This window comes from Gadus macrocephalus, chromosome 21 (genome assembly GCF_031168955.1).
Source record: "Gadus macrocephalus chromosome 21, ASM3116895v1".
Classification (NCBI taxonomy): Eukaryota; Metazoa; Chordata; class Actinopteri; order Gadiformes; family Gadidae; genus Gadus; species Gadus macrocephalus.
This window is the reverse complement of record NC_082402.1, coordinates 16,408,996-16,425,235: the sequence shown is the minus strand read 5'-3', so window position 1 is coordinate 16,425,235 and position 16,240 is coordinate 16,408,996. Positions and strand designations below refer to the sequence as shown.

General features: G+C 45.0%; 1 protein-coding gene across 1 annotated transcript; it reads right to left on the bottom strand.

Moving 5' to 3' along the window:
• Window positions 1-850: 850 nt before the first annotated feature.
• Window positions 851-13,780, bottom strand: clvs2 (clavesin 2). The gene is made up of 5 exons (XM_060041566.1): window positions 12,636-13,780; window positions 11,848-12,022; window positions 5,132-5,242; window positions 4,570-4,802; window positions 851-1,502 (listed from the first exon to the last, which is right to left on the bottom strand). Exons 1-5 carry the CDS (start codon window positions 13,022-13,024, stop codon window positions 1,409-1,411), a joined length of 1,002 nt encoding a protein of 333 aa, XP_059897549.1. The 5' UTR covers window positions 13,025-13,780; the 3' UTR covers window positions 851-1,408.
• Window positions 13,781-16,240: the final 2,460 nt, after the last annotated feature.

Below are 16,240 nucleotides of genomic sequence, written 5' to 3'. Positions count from 1 at the left end.
TCTCTGGTGCTCCCACACGCATACAAACTTTGGAAAAAGTCTGTACATGATTTTTTGAGCGAGATATGCATTTCTGAAAGTACCCAGCTACAGTTACCATACGAGCAGGTCAGCGCCCCCTTTCGGTGCCCCCTCCTACGTAGGAAGGGGGGACCAGCGGACGAGCAGCTCCGGCGGGGGGGAACTCAAGGTACAAGGAGGAGACATGGAGACATGGAGGAGAAAGGGATTGTATTCCTGGAGCTGAGCCGCCGGACTGCCGCCGGACTGCCGCAGTCCGGCAGTCCGGCTGCTCCGGCGGGTGTACTCAGGGAGCTGAACTGCTGCCGAAGCTGCACAGAAAGGGAGCACATCCCTTTCTCCTCCATTTCGCGGTTCATGGACTTCAGAGAGTCAAGGCCAAAGTTCCTTTCCCCCAATTCTTCTCAACCATGGCCGAGATATCCCCTACTATGAGCCTTTACTTGTTGTGGAAGTACCACAGACTTCAGTCACAGTCTTTATGATTCATAATATCATCCGCGGCACACATAGCTTTTGGCTGTGATATTAGATATAATATTATATAAATACCCATACATAATATCATTATTATAATTATATTATATAATATTATATAGATATAAAGCTTCAGGAGTCCGCAAACGGCAACAATCCCTTCTCCATGCTGTGGTTCAGTCTTACAGCTCATTGGTCAATTGGCAGCAGCTCATTTGCATTAAAGCTACAGACACCACAAACAGCACATTCTGAAGGGAGAAACAGAGAGGGGAATAGCGGTAGGCAAGCTTCAAAAACTTGTTTTCTGGAACTCAAATACTATGTTCGGATAACACCATAATATGTCTCCTTTAACGATTAACCCATTTATTGTGGCCAACATTCTGGTTATATTTACTGAACATGAATTTGATGTGTGTGCAATACCTTAAATTATAAATACTGAGGATTAGTTCCCGATTTCATATTGACTTGGAATCTGCACTTGACAATAGCAAAAAGAGCGCCAGTAAGAAAAACTTGCATGGTGCTTTCAGTGTTACCACGACACGTCCGGGCCTCCGTTCAGACTCCATGCTCTCTTAAGGCTCCCAGGAGCTCTCCATTCAGACTCCATGTTGAAAGGATCCCAGTAGCTCTCCGTTCAGACTCCAAGTTGAAAGGCTCCCAGTAGCTCTCCGTTTACTTTCCATGTCCTTTGAAAGGGTCCCAGTATGGCCCAGTATGGGTAAGTGTCTGTGCTCCAGAGCATGTGGGAGCATGCATCCATTTTGCTCAACAGCTCTGCTTCAGCTAAAACATTTAGAACTTGTGTCTGTGTTTTGTGTGTATGAGAAGGTGTGTTGTGCATTTGAGTGTATGGTGAATGTGTCCTGGTGTATGGCTCCAAGTGTGTGTGTGATAGGGCTCAGTCCAGCGCGAGAAGAGGCTTCATGTTGTCCTCTTGACTGGTGACTTTGTCTGGACGCTTCAGGAGCCCCGCTTCCACCACCGACTGAGACCTGATTCAAGTACAAACATACACACCATTGGTGTCTATATCCTAATAATCTATGATGTATAGCGTTTTAGTATATGCTATACATGAACCTCCTAGGATGGCGCAATTTGATTGTTTAGCTATCTCAGGATATTTGGCGATATCCAATGATTGAGATCTCAAACTCGGGATATTGTTTTCATCTTAAAAATATCGGTCTCGTCACGCTAATAAAAACAAATAAACCGCTAATAAAAACAAATAAATATCGGCAAGAAGTGTTATCTTGTTAATTTTGGAGTGTTCACGTGTAGTATATACAAAAATTATCATTCAAACAATTATTCAGGCTAGTGGGGAATAGCCCCCTCGACCTTCGGCCTCGGGGGCTATTCTCCACTATTCACTCACTTTAGTTTTCACAAATGCGTACTGACGATTTCACATATCATTTTATAAGACACAATTAAAAAAATTGCATTTGGATCTTGATTGCAAAGATCAAGTGAAAAATAATTGTTGATCGCGGCACACAAATCGTGAATCGTCTTCTGTGGGTTAAGCATTACAAAGTACCACCTTTAGGCCTCAAGGCCTATATAGGTATTAGTGGGCAACTAACACAGTATTCAAAGACGTTCCCGAAATTCAGCCGTGGTGCAGAGTTACAGCCACTCCGAGCCAGTCGCACATTGAGCTTCCCCCAAATGCGCTGTTTTGGTGTCTGTAGCTATAATGCAAATGAGGAGGAGCGAGGCGGGTCAAGGAGGAGGGTGGGGGTGTGGCCCTGAGCAGCTTGCAGCCACGGTACCATGCGCTCTGTTTACAGTGGATGTATCGCAATGGCGAGGCGCACACAGCCTTTAGCCGTGTTCTGTAAATATTCTAGAACACACGGGAGTCCTGGAGCTCTATATCTAAATATTATCATATAGCCTGTGACACTAAATATAGCCTGTGTAACTAAAACAGAGGTTTTTGTTACGACCTGGGTCATCTTGTTTTTCTTTGCCTGTCTTTTTCCCGGATTGCCTATTTTTTCCCCGGATGTAAGAGACAGTTGCTTGCGGAGTTTTGTTCGGGGACATCGGGGATTTCGTTTGGATATTCTTTTTTGTTTGCTTTGAACTAGAGGGAGAACGCGCGAGTGTGCGCAAGGGGCGCGCAAATGGAGGCCGCATATTAACGCGGTTATCAGATCACATCGGCGGAAAAGACTTTTGGGGTATCTGGACTGTGGGTTTATTTGAGGGTTGTTTGGTGAATGTATATGGAAATATGAACAGTTTGAAAATATATGAGTTAATGTAATTCCCTGAGCTATATCCTCGTTATTTGTATTATTAAGTGGTCTCAAACGAACACAATCAATGTGCTTGGTTCTCAAATTAAGAAACTCGCGTTTCTTTCGTAATAACTGGGCTAAAAGATTAGTCAAAGTGTTACAAGCCTACATAGATATCGATATCATATAATATATATTATCACGGCCAAAAGCTGTGTGAGCCGATATTATGAATCTCAAACGACCGCGTTGGGTTCTCCGACGTTCCTGGTTCTTCAACGTCCTCATCAATGTGAAGTAGACTGAACCGCGACAATGAGGAGAAAGGGATCGTTGCCGGGCAGCGCTTAGGCACCTCCGCCTCTGGCGGTGGTCCCTCAGCGGGTCTCAAGCGGGAGACATTCGCCGACAACAATCCCTTTCTCCTCCATGTCGTGGTTCATGTTCTTGAGGGAGTCAAAGCCAAAGTTCCTTCCCCCCAATTCATTCTCAACCTTGGCTGAGATAACCCCCAATACGAGTCTCGTTGTAGAAATACAAGAGACGAGAGTCTGACGTGTTATGCGCCATAACACCAAAAGCAGAACGGTTATCCAAATAACAAGGAAGTGTACAACACTTGCGTTACAGTCCTGGAGCTCTATATCTAAATAATATCATATAATACATATTATCACGGCCAAAAGCTGTGTGCGCCTCCAGACGATATTATGAATCACAAACGACTTTGTCGGGTTCTGCAACGTCTCTGGTTCTTCCACTTTCACATCAACCTGAAGTCGACTGAACCGCGCGCTGCCTGCTGCCGGCTTCCCGCTGCCGGGCGATGGTGCCTCGCGGCAACCGGCGGCATGTTGCAGTTCATGTACTTCAGCCAGTCAAAGCCAAAGTTCCTTTCCCCCAATTCCTTCTCAACCATGGCTCAGATAACCCCCACAACAGTCTCGTTGTGGAAATACAAGACACGTCAAAGAACCGACAAGAAACACTTGCGTTACAGTGTGTGTATTCACACACACACACACACACACACACACACACACACACACACACACACACACACACACACACACACACACACACACACACACACACACACACACACACACACATACACACACACACACACGTGGCGCTCGCACGGTCGAGTCTCATTGGCGGGCCAACGTCTCTGGGCGGGCCAGGCAGAGTAAGGGGAGGAGCTGAGATTCTTAGTGACGTCATAAATACAGACATTCCAAATCAGCGCACTTGAGCCTCCGTTTTTTCAAAGGCGAGCAGAACAGCTAGTGCTCGTTTTACACCAAACGCAAGTTTTAGCCATCGGGGGACCATAGGCAGGCTAGGGGAACTCATATTTATGTTAGAAAACCTCATAAAGTGAGATTTTCATGTCATGGGACCTTTAAGCCCTGACAAAAGCACCACCTATAGGCCTTAAGGCCCCGCCACAACGGGCCTTTTCCTTTTGACATTTAATTTTGGATTTGCTGAGGAATCTGCAACCTAATCTAGATCCCAGACTTAATCAGGATTTAGGTCAGAACAAATCATACAACCCAGACTTCTTACAGTTTTGTTCATCTGCTTCACCCAAATTCCGTGCGAACCTTATCTGCTAAAAATATCAACATCCCAGTGAAGTAGTTTGCTTGCAGCTATGAATTACATTGGTTTTTAAGGAATCTTTACCCTTCATATTATCATAAAATGTATAGATATAGCAAATAAGTCTGCAAACTTCCTAGGCTAATTTCTCTTTCATTATCCACAGTGTCCACCGTTGTTGTGAGGGTTCACCCACCTCTTCATAGTCTTTGGGGACAGGTCTTTCTCCAGGTCCTTCTCCAGGTCCTGGACAGAGAGTGTGTAGGACTCGGGGCAGTAGTCTGCCTCCTCGTCGTAGGCGTGGTCCAGGAGGGCGCGGGCCCAGGTGCCCATGTCGTAGGGCGGCATCATCCCCCCCAGCTCGGAAGGGAGGATCTCAGGGTGGATGAGCTGGTGGAGGCTGTTGAGGTTGTTGCCGTGCATGAAGATCTGTCCCCGAGGATGCAGGGGGAAAAGGGGGGACAGTTGCAATGTAAATTTTAACGTGAGGTAACAATGACTAATCCGAGCATTTCATTTGTGGCATTGCAAAATGTAGAAAGTAAAAAGTAATCCTAAATTGGGGACACTTTCATCCAAAGTGCCTGACAATGAGTTAGAGAACATGTGTATAATGTGCAGGTAGGGGTTAGGGGTCATCTTACAGACTGTGGACATCGGGGATTCAACCCAGACCCTTTCAGCTGGGAGTCAAACACCATCACCACTAGAATGTCCTATCCCTGTTTGTACATTAATAATCCCCCTGTGTCCCTCACCCGCTTCCTGGTCTTGTCCTTGAGGAAGGGCCGTATGACGGTGTACAGGGCGTGGATGTACCACGGCTGGTTCACAAAGTGGATCCCTCCGAACCGGGCGGGAAAACTGTCCTGTTTTAAACAACAAAGTTGATACATCAACAGTGTGATTCATGTTGCACACATTAAGACATATTTGACATGTCCTCAGTTGTATGGCTGTAGCAGGTATCTGAACTTATCTTTATGAAGGTATTATTGTAGCAAAAGTCTTTAGCACCTGTAACTGCAGAATTTGAATGCGTACACTAAAGTCACAGCAAATTTGAAGTCGTATATATTTATTTTGCATGTGTACTCTAAAGTCACAAATGTGCCTTACGAGTCATACCATTGTAAACACAAAATAGGGTCTACGAGTACGCTAATCTGTGTTACAGGTGCACAAATCCTTTTGCTACAATTATTGCAGCGCAGTTGGTGCAAAACACATTCGCACACCCGTGTTTCATAATCTGAGAACATGCCCAAAAGGTGTGCATTCGTAAACCCAAATTTGAACAAATGCATCAGAAGTTGCACATCTGTGAACGCTATGTTAATTCAGCATTTTAATGAGCGAGCACAAAACCATGTTACAACTGCTCGAATCTGCTCCTGCAAGTCTCAGCTGTGGGGTTTTTTGCAGGTTGTTTTGCAACAAGCCTAGGTGGTAAATGTGTAGCAAAAGTATTCGTATCCGTAGATGACAGAGCGTCCGTGAGCGGGACAAAATAGTCCCGCCCATAATTTCCTAATCCAATGAAAATCGCCGGCAGGGATGCATTTCTCAAATTACAGTGACGGCTGGTGGTGATTTTGGGTGGGTGGGCTAAAGAATGCATTACATTTATCAATACTTCACAGGGCTCCAGACGCCATGAGGTCACCTTTATATCTCTGTTCATAACTTTCATATAATGTGAATGATTTTTAAACAAGATTAAGGTGTAGAGAAAGGCATGTCTTTATTTGAAGCACAATTATAAATAAAAAGAAAAATAAGGTGTTTAAAGTGCTTCACTGAGCTGAAATTTAACATTTCGAACTAAACCATTAAGCAAAATAAAACTTTTTTTGTGCTTAAAGTATTACACAATTAAAATATTGACTGGTCTCCCTTTGCGCAAAATGCGGCTGTAGACGATCACACACTCTTGGGTAGAGACATCTGTGTCGCCGTCAATCATGAAGGACATGTAGGCCCATGTGGCGTTTCCGACGTCCGCAGCTGTCTTTTGCTTTAAGGTGTCGCCCATTAGGTCTACTGCAATGAATTGTGCACATGCCATCTCATTGCTATACGTCGGGTTGATGTTTAATCCATTCCTCTTCATGAGAATAATTTCGGATTTAAATTGAGAATGGCAACTCCTCTTTGGCAATGTTGTATGCAACATTAAATGAGATCATTTCCGATTCCTTAGAGAACCTTATTGTTACTGCCTGTCGCTGAAATGCAGCTTGGAGAGGGGCCACTATCTCTACACTTGTCACGTCATGTTGGGTTATTTAGACAGCTTTTTAAATGTTTCGATACGAAACGTAGTTGACCCGCTTACAAATGCACTATTACCGGCCATATTCTGACCGCACTCCTGACAGTAAATCTGTACATCGTTTGGTTGATGTGTCCCCAATCTTTTCACTTCCAATTTTTCCTCCAAAGACATTAAAGAAAACTGATTAGAAAGTAAATAATCCACTTCATTCATTTCATGCTAACGCCCGCCATACTGCACTTGCGCTACTGTGCTGTGATTAGTCGAAGGTCACTGTACTGTAGCTACTGTGCTAGGTCAGCCTTTGGGCTAAACTAATTTAGCCCAAATGGGAAGCATATGAAGGGGGCGTGTCAGGGCACATGTCAATCAAACGTCAATGGAAGCTTACGCTACTGCGCTTGGGCTGAATACATTTAGCCCATTCACAGGAAAAAAACGAAGATATATATATCCTGGGTTTTTCTGTCACTTTTTGGTGCTGTTGCTCCTTTAGGTTCTACCAAAATTTAAAACAATATGTTCTAAGTTTTTAATAATATTTTTTTTATTTTCACTGTAAGAGGGCTTAGCCCTGTTAGCCCATTTATACCAGCCGTCCCTGACTGGGACCCATCGCGTGCCAGCCATGGAGCTATAAAGATCGCAGCATTCTCAGCGCGGGTACGTTTCTTTGTGAAGAGGGCGTCCTACTGAACGGAGGTGGGTATCCTACATTATGTAAAATGAAATGACTTAGTTCAAGTGAATTCTCCCCAAAGTATTGCATTAACATTTCTGAATTTATGTTATGGCGACCATTAAAATACATTGAAGGACATTTGCGGCATGTTAATGAAATACTTTGGGGGGAATTCACTTGAACTAAGTAATTTCATTTAACATAATGTAGGATACCCATCTCCGTTCAGTAGGACGCCCTCTTCACTTCTCCAGAAAGAAACGTATCCCGCGCTGAGTATGCTGCGATCTTTATAGCTCCATGGCTGGCACGCGCCACGCGGTGGGTCCCAGTGTAATTTGAGAAATGCATCCCTGCCGGCGATTTTCATTGGATTAGGAAATTATGGGCGGGACTATTTTGTCCCGCTCACGGACGCTCTGTCATCTACGGATACGAATACTTTTGCTACACATTTACCACCTAGGCGTGTTGCAAAACAACCGAGTAACCCCTGACTGCAGCTCGCAGATCGAGGAGGAGCTAAATGTGGGCGGGCTTAAACGTTTAACCCCGCCCACATTTAAGGAAAATTCCGCGCAGCATCATTGACTCAGTATCATGGTTTTACCCTCTCGGGCACCATCTGGTGGCGGAGATCCGGCAGCACATTCTCAAACATCAATACAGCACAGCACAGCACAATGACTTACCGGTAATATGGAAAAAGGTTCATGCATTTCATAGACTGAGACATTCCTACTTTTAACTTGTCATTTCAAATGTCTATTTTAGTATAGACACTAAAATTATTTCGTACACTCAATTATATTAGCTAATTCAAAAGACTTTGCATCATTGATTTTTATTTTCACCCAAGGCAAGAAATTTTGATCTGTAAAGAAGAAAAAAAAAAAGCTTCCATAAATGTTTGACAAAGGCAAGTATCAAGGTATTTTTCTGGCCCATAGCAAGCAATGTACACGAACAGAGAGCGGCAACTTACCTCTAGGCAGAAAAGCGCGCAGTATCATGGACTCGTATTTCCGTCTGAGTCCATGATGCTGCGCAGAATTTTCCTTAAATGTGGGCGGGGTTAAACGTTTAAGCCCGCCCACATTTAGCCCCTCCTCGATCTGCGGGCTGCAGTCAGGGGCACTTGGGCCAGGCGGCCCAAGGGAGAGGTGGTGGAGGGCGTATACCGCCGACATCCACCAGCCGGAGCCAAAGAGCATCCATTGCGTAACGCCAATCAGCAGAATGGAGAACACCTGCGACGGAGGGTGAGGCACCCTTTAAAAAGCTGTTTGTTTTCCCAGAGAGGGGAACCGGGAGACAGAGCGGACGAGAGTAACCCCAGGACCCGATATGGCCAAGCAGACTGCTGGATCTAACGGATTTCCCCGGCGGCGCACACCAGGACGACGTGCGCCGACAAGGCACGCCCCAGACAATTCCCTGGACGCCAGCGTGGCTCACGGAGTCACTTGTATGATTTTTGTTTTTCTGCGTTGGGTACCGACCCCGCAGTTTACTTTTCTTATTAATGAATAAACGCCCCACCGGGCTTTGAACGCATCTTAGAGTGTGGTATTTCTGACGTGAGAGACATTCCTGGGGCAGGGTCGCCACAACATATAAAGACATTTCAAACGTTCCATCGAGTCTCTCGCATTCTACAATGGCCAGCTTTATTGTTTTCCATAGGAGCCGGCGTCTGCGAGTGGAAGATCTGAAACTAAATCGGAAACTAGATTTCTTCTTCGAAGGTTGTGCTCCACACAGAACTTCCTCAACGTCATAACGGAGCACTTCGGGGCACCAGATTGCTTTAGAGCGGTACTGATCGCGTCGTGTGTCTTTCCAGTGACAAATAGTTCACGAATAAAATCACCATAAGGTTCAAGTGCGGCCATAACTAAGGCTAAATATAATTAGACAGTCTATTACTGGTTTAGGTGGTTGGCTCTTTTTTCTTCGCTGCGTTCTACCTTCTGGTGTAGCCTATAACTATAAATGTTTTTTTGTTTTTTTGTATTTTTGTTTTTGTTTTTCTGTTTCGGGTTTAAAAAACCAACACACAAAACACACAAACACAAATAAAATGCTGTTTATTTGTTTATTCCTTATGCCCTTTTTCAGTTTCAACACCAAATCAAAAAAAACAAAAAACGACTTAATTGTTTTTTCTGATTTTGTTTTAAATCTGAATACTCAAAGAACGAACCATACACAGATTATTCACAAAGTGGAGCCTCTGACAGACACTAGTGGGGCCCCGTCCCCACAGAGTGGAGCCTCTGACAGACACTACTGGGGCCCTGTCCCCGTGGAAGCTCCACTCTTGAATGTCCGACTGATGGAAATAATCCGACATGTTTGTCGTTGTTTGCCTGTGCGCGATGTGAGTTAACGTGAGCAGATCAGAGCACACTTTTGCGTTGTTAACCCTTTAGACGGAAACGGTACGGTGGAGCGTTTTTAGGATTTCCACTCTGGAGGGTGATTTCACTTTTTTGCGTTTTTAAGCCCTGAAAACGCTGTTGCCGTCGAAACGAAAGGCACATCTGATCAAATATTTTTGTCGTCTTCACTTGGAAGTGTCGTCGTCTAAACAGGGCCTGAGGCCCAAAGAAGCTGAAACTGCAGGAATACCTAAACTCAACAACATGTGAAACAGCCTCGTGGGCGGTCCCTGACTCCCTGGGCTCCCATGTAGCCAGGCACAGCCTGGCCCTCAGCATGCTCATCACCACACAGGGCTAATCAAGCCAGGGGCCACAAATGCAGCACAGCTCAGAGCTGTTTTTAACACTAGCTTCAAATCCAGAGCCCAGGGGGTTTAAGAGGGCAGGGCCGGGTAAAAGAAGATAGGACAGGGGCCGGAGTGTTCTGCTATTTTCATGAGTTTTTCTGTTGCTTAGTGCTTTGGGGGATATAATTGATGCTCTCCTGTCTCTGGGACCTGAAACACCTGGAATGTTTGTCTTCTTTATCCATGCAATTAAATCAATCCATTATCATCCATGATCATCACCACCTATCCATCAATGTATCATCCATCCTGCCCAGGCATAGTTCACCATCTTTCGGGTACTATCGCACACGCTCAAGCTCCACCTCCCCGTAGGAACGGGTGGAGGCGGCCGAGCCCCGGGGGGCCGGGATCCCACCTCGGCCGGCGCAACCTCCAGACATGGGGCCCACTACCTGCACCCCTTAGTCCGATTAGGGAACCCGTTTCGGCCTCAGACTCCAAGTGGTCCCGCTGCTCTGGGGGCTCAAGAAGACCTCCAGACATGGGGTCGACTAACTGCACCACTTAGTCCGATTAGGGGACCCGTTTCGGCCTCAGACTCCAAGTGGTCCCGCTGCTCCATCCATCCATCCATCCATCCATCCATCCATCCATCCATCCATCCATCCATCCATCATCCATCGATCCATTAATTGTATGTACAGGTCGTCTTGGTCAGTGAAACGTTGTCCTCTATTATCTATATGAATTGGTTTGACTTCAAATTCATTGTATAAAACACATTGTCAACTGCTAAGAGTAATTGTATTACTTTATTTATTATATATATATATTATATTATATTATATTATATTATATTATATTATATTATATTATTGTATATCTTATTTTCTGCATCATGTACTTGGAAAAACAAAGTATTTAACAGCCAGCAGCGTCTAATCTTAAAGGGGACATATTATACCACCAGGTGTGAGTGTGATGTGCCTTACGAGCCGTTTCCAAAATCTGCCCCATATGACATCACTAGTGGGTGTGTCCACCTAGATCTGTGCTGGATAGATCAGTCTACCAGCATACCCAGTGGACTATAGTAAACGTTGCTCATCTATCCAGCACAGATCTATGTGGACACGCCGACTATTGATGTCATATGAGGCAGATTTTGGAAACGGCTTGTAAGGCTAATCACACTCACACCTGGTGGTATAATATGTCCCCTTTAATGGAGACGTCACTGCTCTGCTGCCCTTTGACCCACTCACTGATTCTGCACAGTGCTTTACTGACCGGTCCTTTACGGGCTGAGTGATCCTTACGTGGCTGTTGTCACGCATCCGATTGAATCAAATGTCAGATCCTTTGAAAGGATGTTTATTGTTAACTTGTCAAACTTCATTCCATGTGATTAGCAATATTAGGACTGATTAGACTTGATCTCTGCAATTCTCCATTAATGGAGGAAATTATTTTGACCAATAAAAAAGTAAATATACCATACCATTAATTTCTCTAACCTGATCCTTCAGCTATAAAAGTCAGTTTCATCATGGGAGTCCACATTCAAATTTAGTTTTTTAGTTTATTTGGGTACATACTATTTGTTTAGAATGTGTTTTTGTTCCTGTATTTAGATTAGGATTAGTATACCGGCTTTTATAAATATGGAAATGCTGGCATATTAAATGTGTTGACTCAGACTTGTCTTTGTCCACAGTCTGTGGAGCCGTTTGGTTATTTTCACAGATACGTATAGAACAGCATACGTGCTGCCTACCTGCAGGCCCTCAATGGCCAGCCGCAGCATGCTGGGCGTGAGCCTGGAAGCCTGCTTGAAGGTGAAGTTGCTCCAGTCGATGATGAGGATGAAGCCGTTGACCTGTAGCTCTGGGTCTTCGATCATAGTTTCTAACGACAGCAGGATAGCTCTCAGTATGTCCACAAACGTGTACCTAAAGAGAGGGACAAGAGAGTGGACTATTAGTACGGGTACTGCTACCGAGAGTAGAGTGGTGCTGAAAGGACAGCTCCGGACCTCCTGCTCCGCAACACAGAGCAGAAGACCAACATCCCCACCTCCATGGTGAATGGTGTTACCTGCTCTGATCCCCTCCTCCATGGTGACTGGTGTTACCTGCTCTGTGATGTCACCTGCATGTTGAATGGTGTTACATGCTCTGATCCCAGTGCACGCTGAGTGGTGTGACCTACTCTGATGACCCCCTCCATGCTACAATTACAATTAGGGCATTTAGCAGACGCTTTTATCCAAAGCGACTTACATCGGTTAATACACACATTGACACACCGACGGCAGAGTCAACCATGCAAGGCGACAGCCAGCTCGTCAGGAGCAGTTAGGGTTAAGTGTCTTGCTCAGGGACACCTCAACACTCAGCTAGGAGGAGCCGGGGATCAAACTACCAACCTTTCGGTTACAAGACAACTGCTCTAACTCCTGAGCTAAGCCAACCCCATGTTGATGGTGTAACTGCTCCCAGTCCCTCCTCTGAACAGTGTTACCTGCTCTGATCCCAGTCCAACCTCCATGGTGAATGGTGTTACCTGCTCTGGTCCCAGTTGGCGGCGAACAGCAGCAGGATCCTCCTGCCGTACTTGTCCAGGTTGGACAGCACGCCGGGGAAGCCATCCTTCAGGGCCTGTTTGATGCCCGGGTCCGTGGGCTTCAGGTTCTTGAACATGTCCAAGTTCTGTTGCCTGTACTCAAAGTATTGAGCCAACAGGCGAAACGCCTCGAAATGGTTGAATTTCCTCGCTCGGAGGAACCTCAGGATGAAAGCGTCTTCTGTCCTGAGGAACCCGATGTCCGGGCGGGTGATGATCATGTCCCGGACCTCCTGGATGTCCTGGTGCAACGTGTCGGGGTTCTCCTTGAGCTCCACTTTGGCCTTCTCCAGGGTCTCTGGGGACAGGCCGGCCTGAAGGTGGGTCATGGTATAAAATGGTGGCCCCACAATGGAACCTAATGCGGTCAGCTCCGATGGGATGTATTATTGAACATTGGTCGGCCAAAGAGGAAAGCTATGTTAACGGATCAGGACCTGGATGAGTCAATCCCAACAAGAGGCTTAACTTGAGTTGTCAATACCACTAGGCCTGTACACAGGAAACTACACATTCAAAAGTAGCTGTAGGCCATGTATGACGTTCACTTTATGGGCAACAACAATACAAGTCAAGAATAAGAAAGAACGTTTTTTCTCTCTTCACCAAAATGTACGCGAACTGCACCAATACTTCTTCTGCTCACCAACGACATTCAGTCTGCTGTCGACGGCCTAAAGTCAACGCTGAGAGACAGCCGCTTCCACCCATCTCTCCATCGGGGACCAAACGAAATCAGCCCTCTGCACGGAGACCATCACTCCGTCCCCTGCATCACAGCTGCAAGGCACTGCGCCACCCTGCAGCATCTGCCACCATAAGTCCCCGTTCACGGCGCATCTCAAATCCCGATACAAGTGTTGCTGTCCTCCCTGGAGCGATGAGGACACCGATTGCTCGGACCGGACTCACAGCGCCGCCCGCTCGCGTTCCGTCGACATCTCCGTCTCAGCAGCTTGCAGACAATACTCCTGATTCCCCCCGCATTCATGCAGCCATTCCGAAGGATTCCCTTAAAACGCATTCATGCGCTTAGCTTATTCCACGTAGTTGCAACTGGCTTCGATGCGTGGTGGGGGGTGGGGGCGGGGGTGGTGGGGGTGGGGGTGTGGTGTTATGGGTGGGGGTGGGGGGGCTTTGGGTGGGGATGGCTTCAAGTCAGCGCCTCGATCGCTTCGCGGAGCAACATGGTGTTGTTGCTGGTGGAAGTGAGTGAGAACAGAGCTGGTGCTCGCCGGGGAGTGGGTCTTGATGAGAGCTGGTGAGTTCTGAAGTGTTGCTGATGCGGCGGCGGTTTAGGGGCTCTGACGGACACACACAACATAAAAGACAAATCGCAATGATGTAAAACGACTCAACGTGCACCGTTAAAATACGGTGATCCTTTGTCGAATAATGGACAATATCTAAGTCCAGACATACGCCTAACGAGTGATTGGTTTGTCACTCGATTGATATGATTGGATGTGGAAGCAGGCAGCTCACACCGCCATCCACCAGCCTCATCACCTGCCAGGAGTCGGCGGATGTGAGGCTACTCCTCTTCCAACCAAACTACTCAGTCGACTTCCTCTTCTCTCCTCTCCTCTCACCCTCACCTCTCCTCCTCTCCTTTCCTCTTCTCCCCTCTCCTCTCCTCCAATCTCCTCTCCGCTTCTCTCCTCTTTTCTCGTCTATTATCCTCCCCTCTCGTCTCCTCTCCTCTCCTCTTCTCCTCTCGCTCTATTCCTCTCCTCCCCTCTCTCCTCCGACCTCCTCTCTTATCCACTCTTCTCCTCTATCCTCCCTTGGGTTGAAATAGAACAAGTTTCACTTAGTTTGAGAGAAACTGTCAATTTATATACATTTTATTGATTTATATCTCTGATTATTTGATGTGTATTGTCTATTTATCAAATTCACACACAGGATCATTCGGAACAGTTCCATCACACAACAAGTCGTCATTAAGGACAAGAAAATAGCAAAGAAAATGGCATGACACAGCCGTTCTAGAGAATGTAAGGATGAGGAATGTGATTAAGAATGAACTATTATCAAGTAAAATGTAGGCGTGCCAATGAATATGGAGATGAACTGCGGTCATGTCCACAGGAAGAGATCAGTTTAACAATGTGTTGGAAAATGTGGTGATCATCAGATTAGTTTTTCTCAATCGTTTAAACACGATTTCTGAAACTAGGCCTATAACTCAATTTCTAAAAACTCAACACAAAACTGAAAAGAGTTAACCATTTTGTCAAAACTCCACAAATCACTTTCAAAATGAAACACTTTCACCCAAAACCATTTATTTTCACGAAAACCATAAACGCAGCTTTCAAATGAATATCTCTTAGAGAGCAAAACACTGGTGTGATAAATTTAAAACACTTCCATCAAAATACTGTTTACATATGTTTTGGCTTCATGAGGCAATGTTCAAATGCATAGAATTGTTAAAAAATAGCTTACTTTTTTAGTGTGCAATTGTGTGGTACATACTGTATACATATGTACAACATATTACAATATGTTGCCATATTGTAATACAATACTGTGAATATATCATATAAATATTGCATTGACACAATCATATCAGAATAGGATACAATACATATTTCCTGTGCAATGACAATAAAGAATTATATTATATTATATTCTAATCTATTCTATATTTGTCTATCCAATGAGCTCCAATTGGCTAAACTCACAATCACAGCTTCCCAGAGTCATACTGTACATATACTGCAACATATATATACTGTTGGAGTTCTGATAATTCACCAATGTTACCTATTTTTGCAAAACTCACAGTACAGTAATTGCACTGATAACTAAAATAAAAAACACTACACTAAGAAAATGGTTACTGTCTTTCGGGGGATGTTATGATGAAATCAGTGCACAAGTACAAAAAGGTAAGCAAACATTTATTTGTTACTGTAATACAGTAAAATGTTCAGCTGAACTGACTGTAAAAAACATTGAAATAAGAATACCGGTATATATGCAGTGAAACAGATATACATGTAAATCAGTCTGCATCCCACCTCCACAGTAGACACAGTAGAGCTCACCTGAGGCCTCTTTCATGCTCTCACACATGATGAGGTGTTTTGCCATTTGAGTTTGAACAGGTGACCAATTGATAATTGGGTGTGGCGTTTTGAAGGCCAGTGTTTCCCAGGTGAACCTAGTGTGCTAAATTGCAAGATTTGTTCTTAGAGTTTTGCAAAAATGTGATTTAGAATTTCTATATATGTGAAAACATTGGAATTGTGCTTAGAGTTTAGCAGTCTGGAGTCTTGTAGTTGATACATGAGCTTCAAGTTTTCAGAATCGTGAGAAGAGTTCCATTTTTTGTGTGCATACAATCTAAAAAAAAACTGTAATATGGCTGGTTGAGAAACCTGATGGCTAGGAGAAAAAAACAGTTTGTCAGTCTGGTTGTCCATGACCGCCTGCTCAATTATCGTCTACCAGACGGTAGCAGCCTGTACAGACAATAGCTTGGGTGGCTGTGGTCCTTTGCGGTTGTCTGTGCTCAGGCATCGTGTGCCAGA

Excerpts from the sequence above, each read along its gene's own strand:
- clvs2 (XM_060041566.1), bottom strand. The coding sequence starts at position 13,024 with ATGACCCACCTTCAGGCCGGCCTGTCCCCAGAGACCCTGGAGAAGGCC. Across the intron at positions 4,803-5,131 it reads AGGACAAGACCAGGAAGCGG|ATCTTCATGCACGGCAACAA; the intron begins GTGAGGGACACA and ends CCTCGGGGACAG. Across the intron at positions 1,503-4,569 it reads TCCCCAAAGACTATGAAGAG|GTCTCAGTCGGTGGTGGAAG; the intron begins GTGGGTGAACCC and ends TACTTGAATCAG.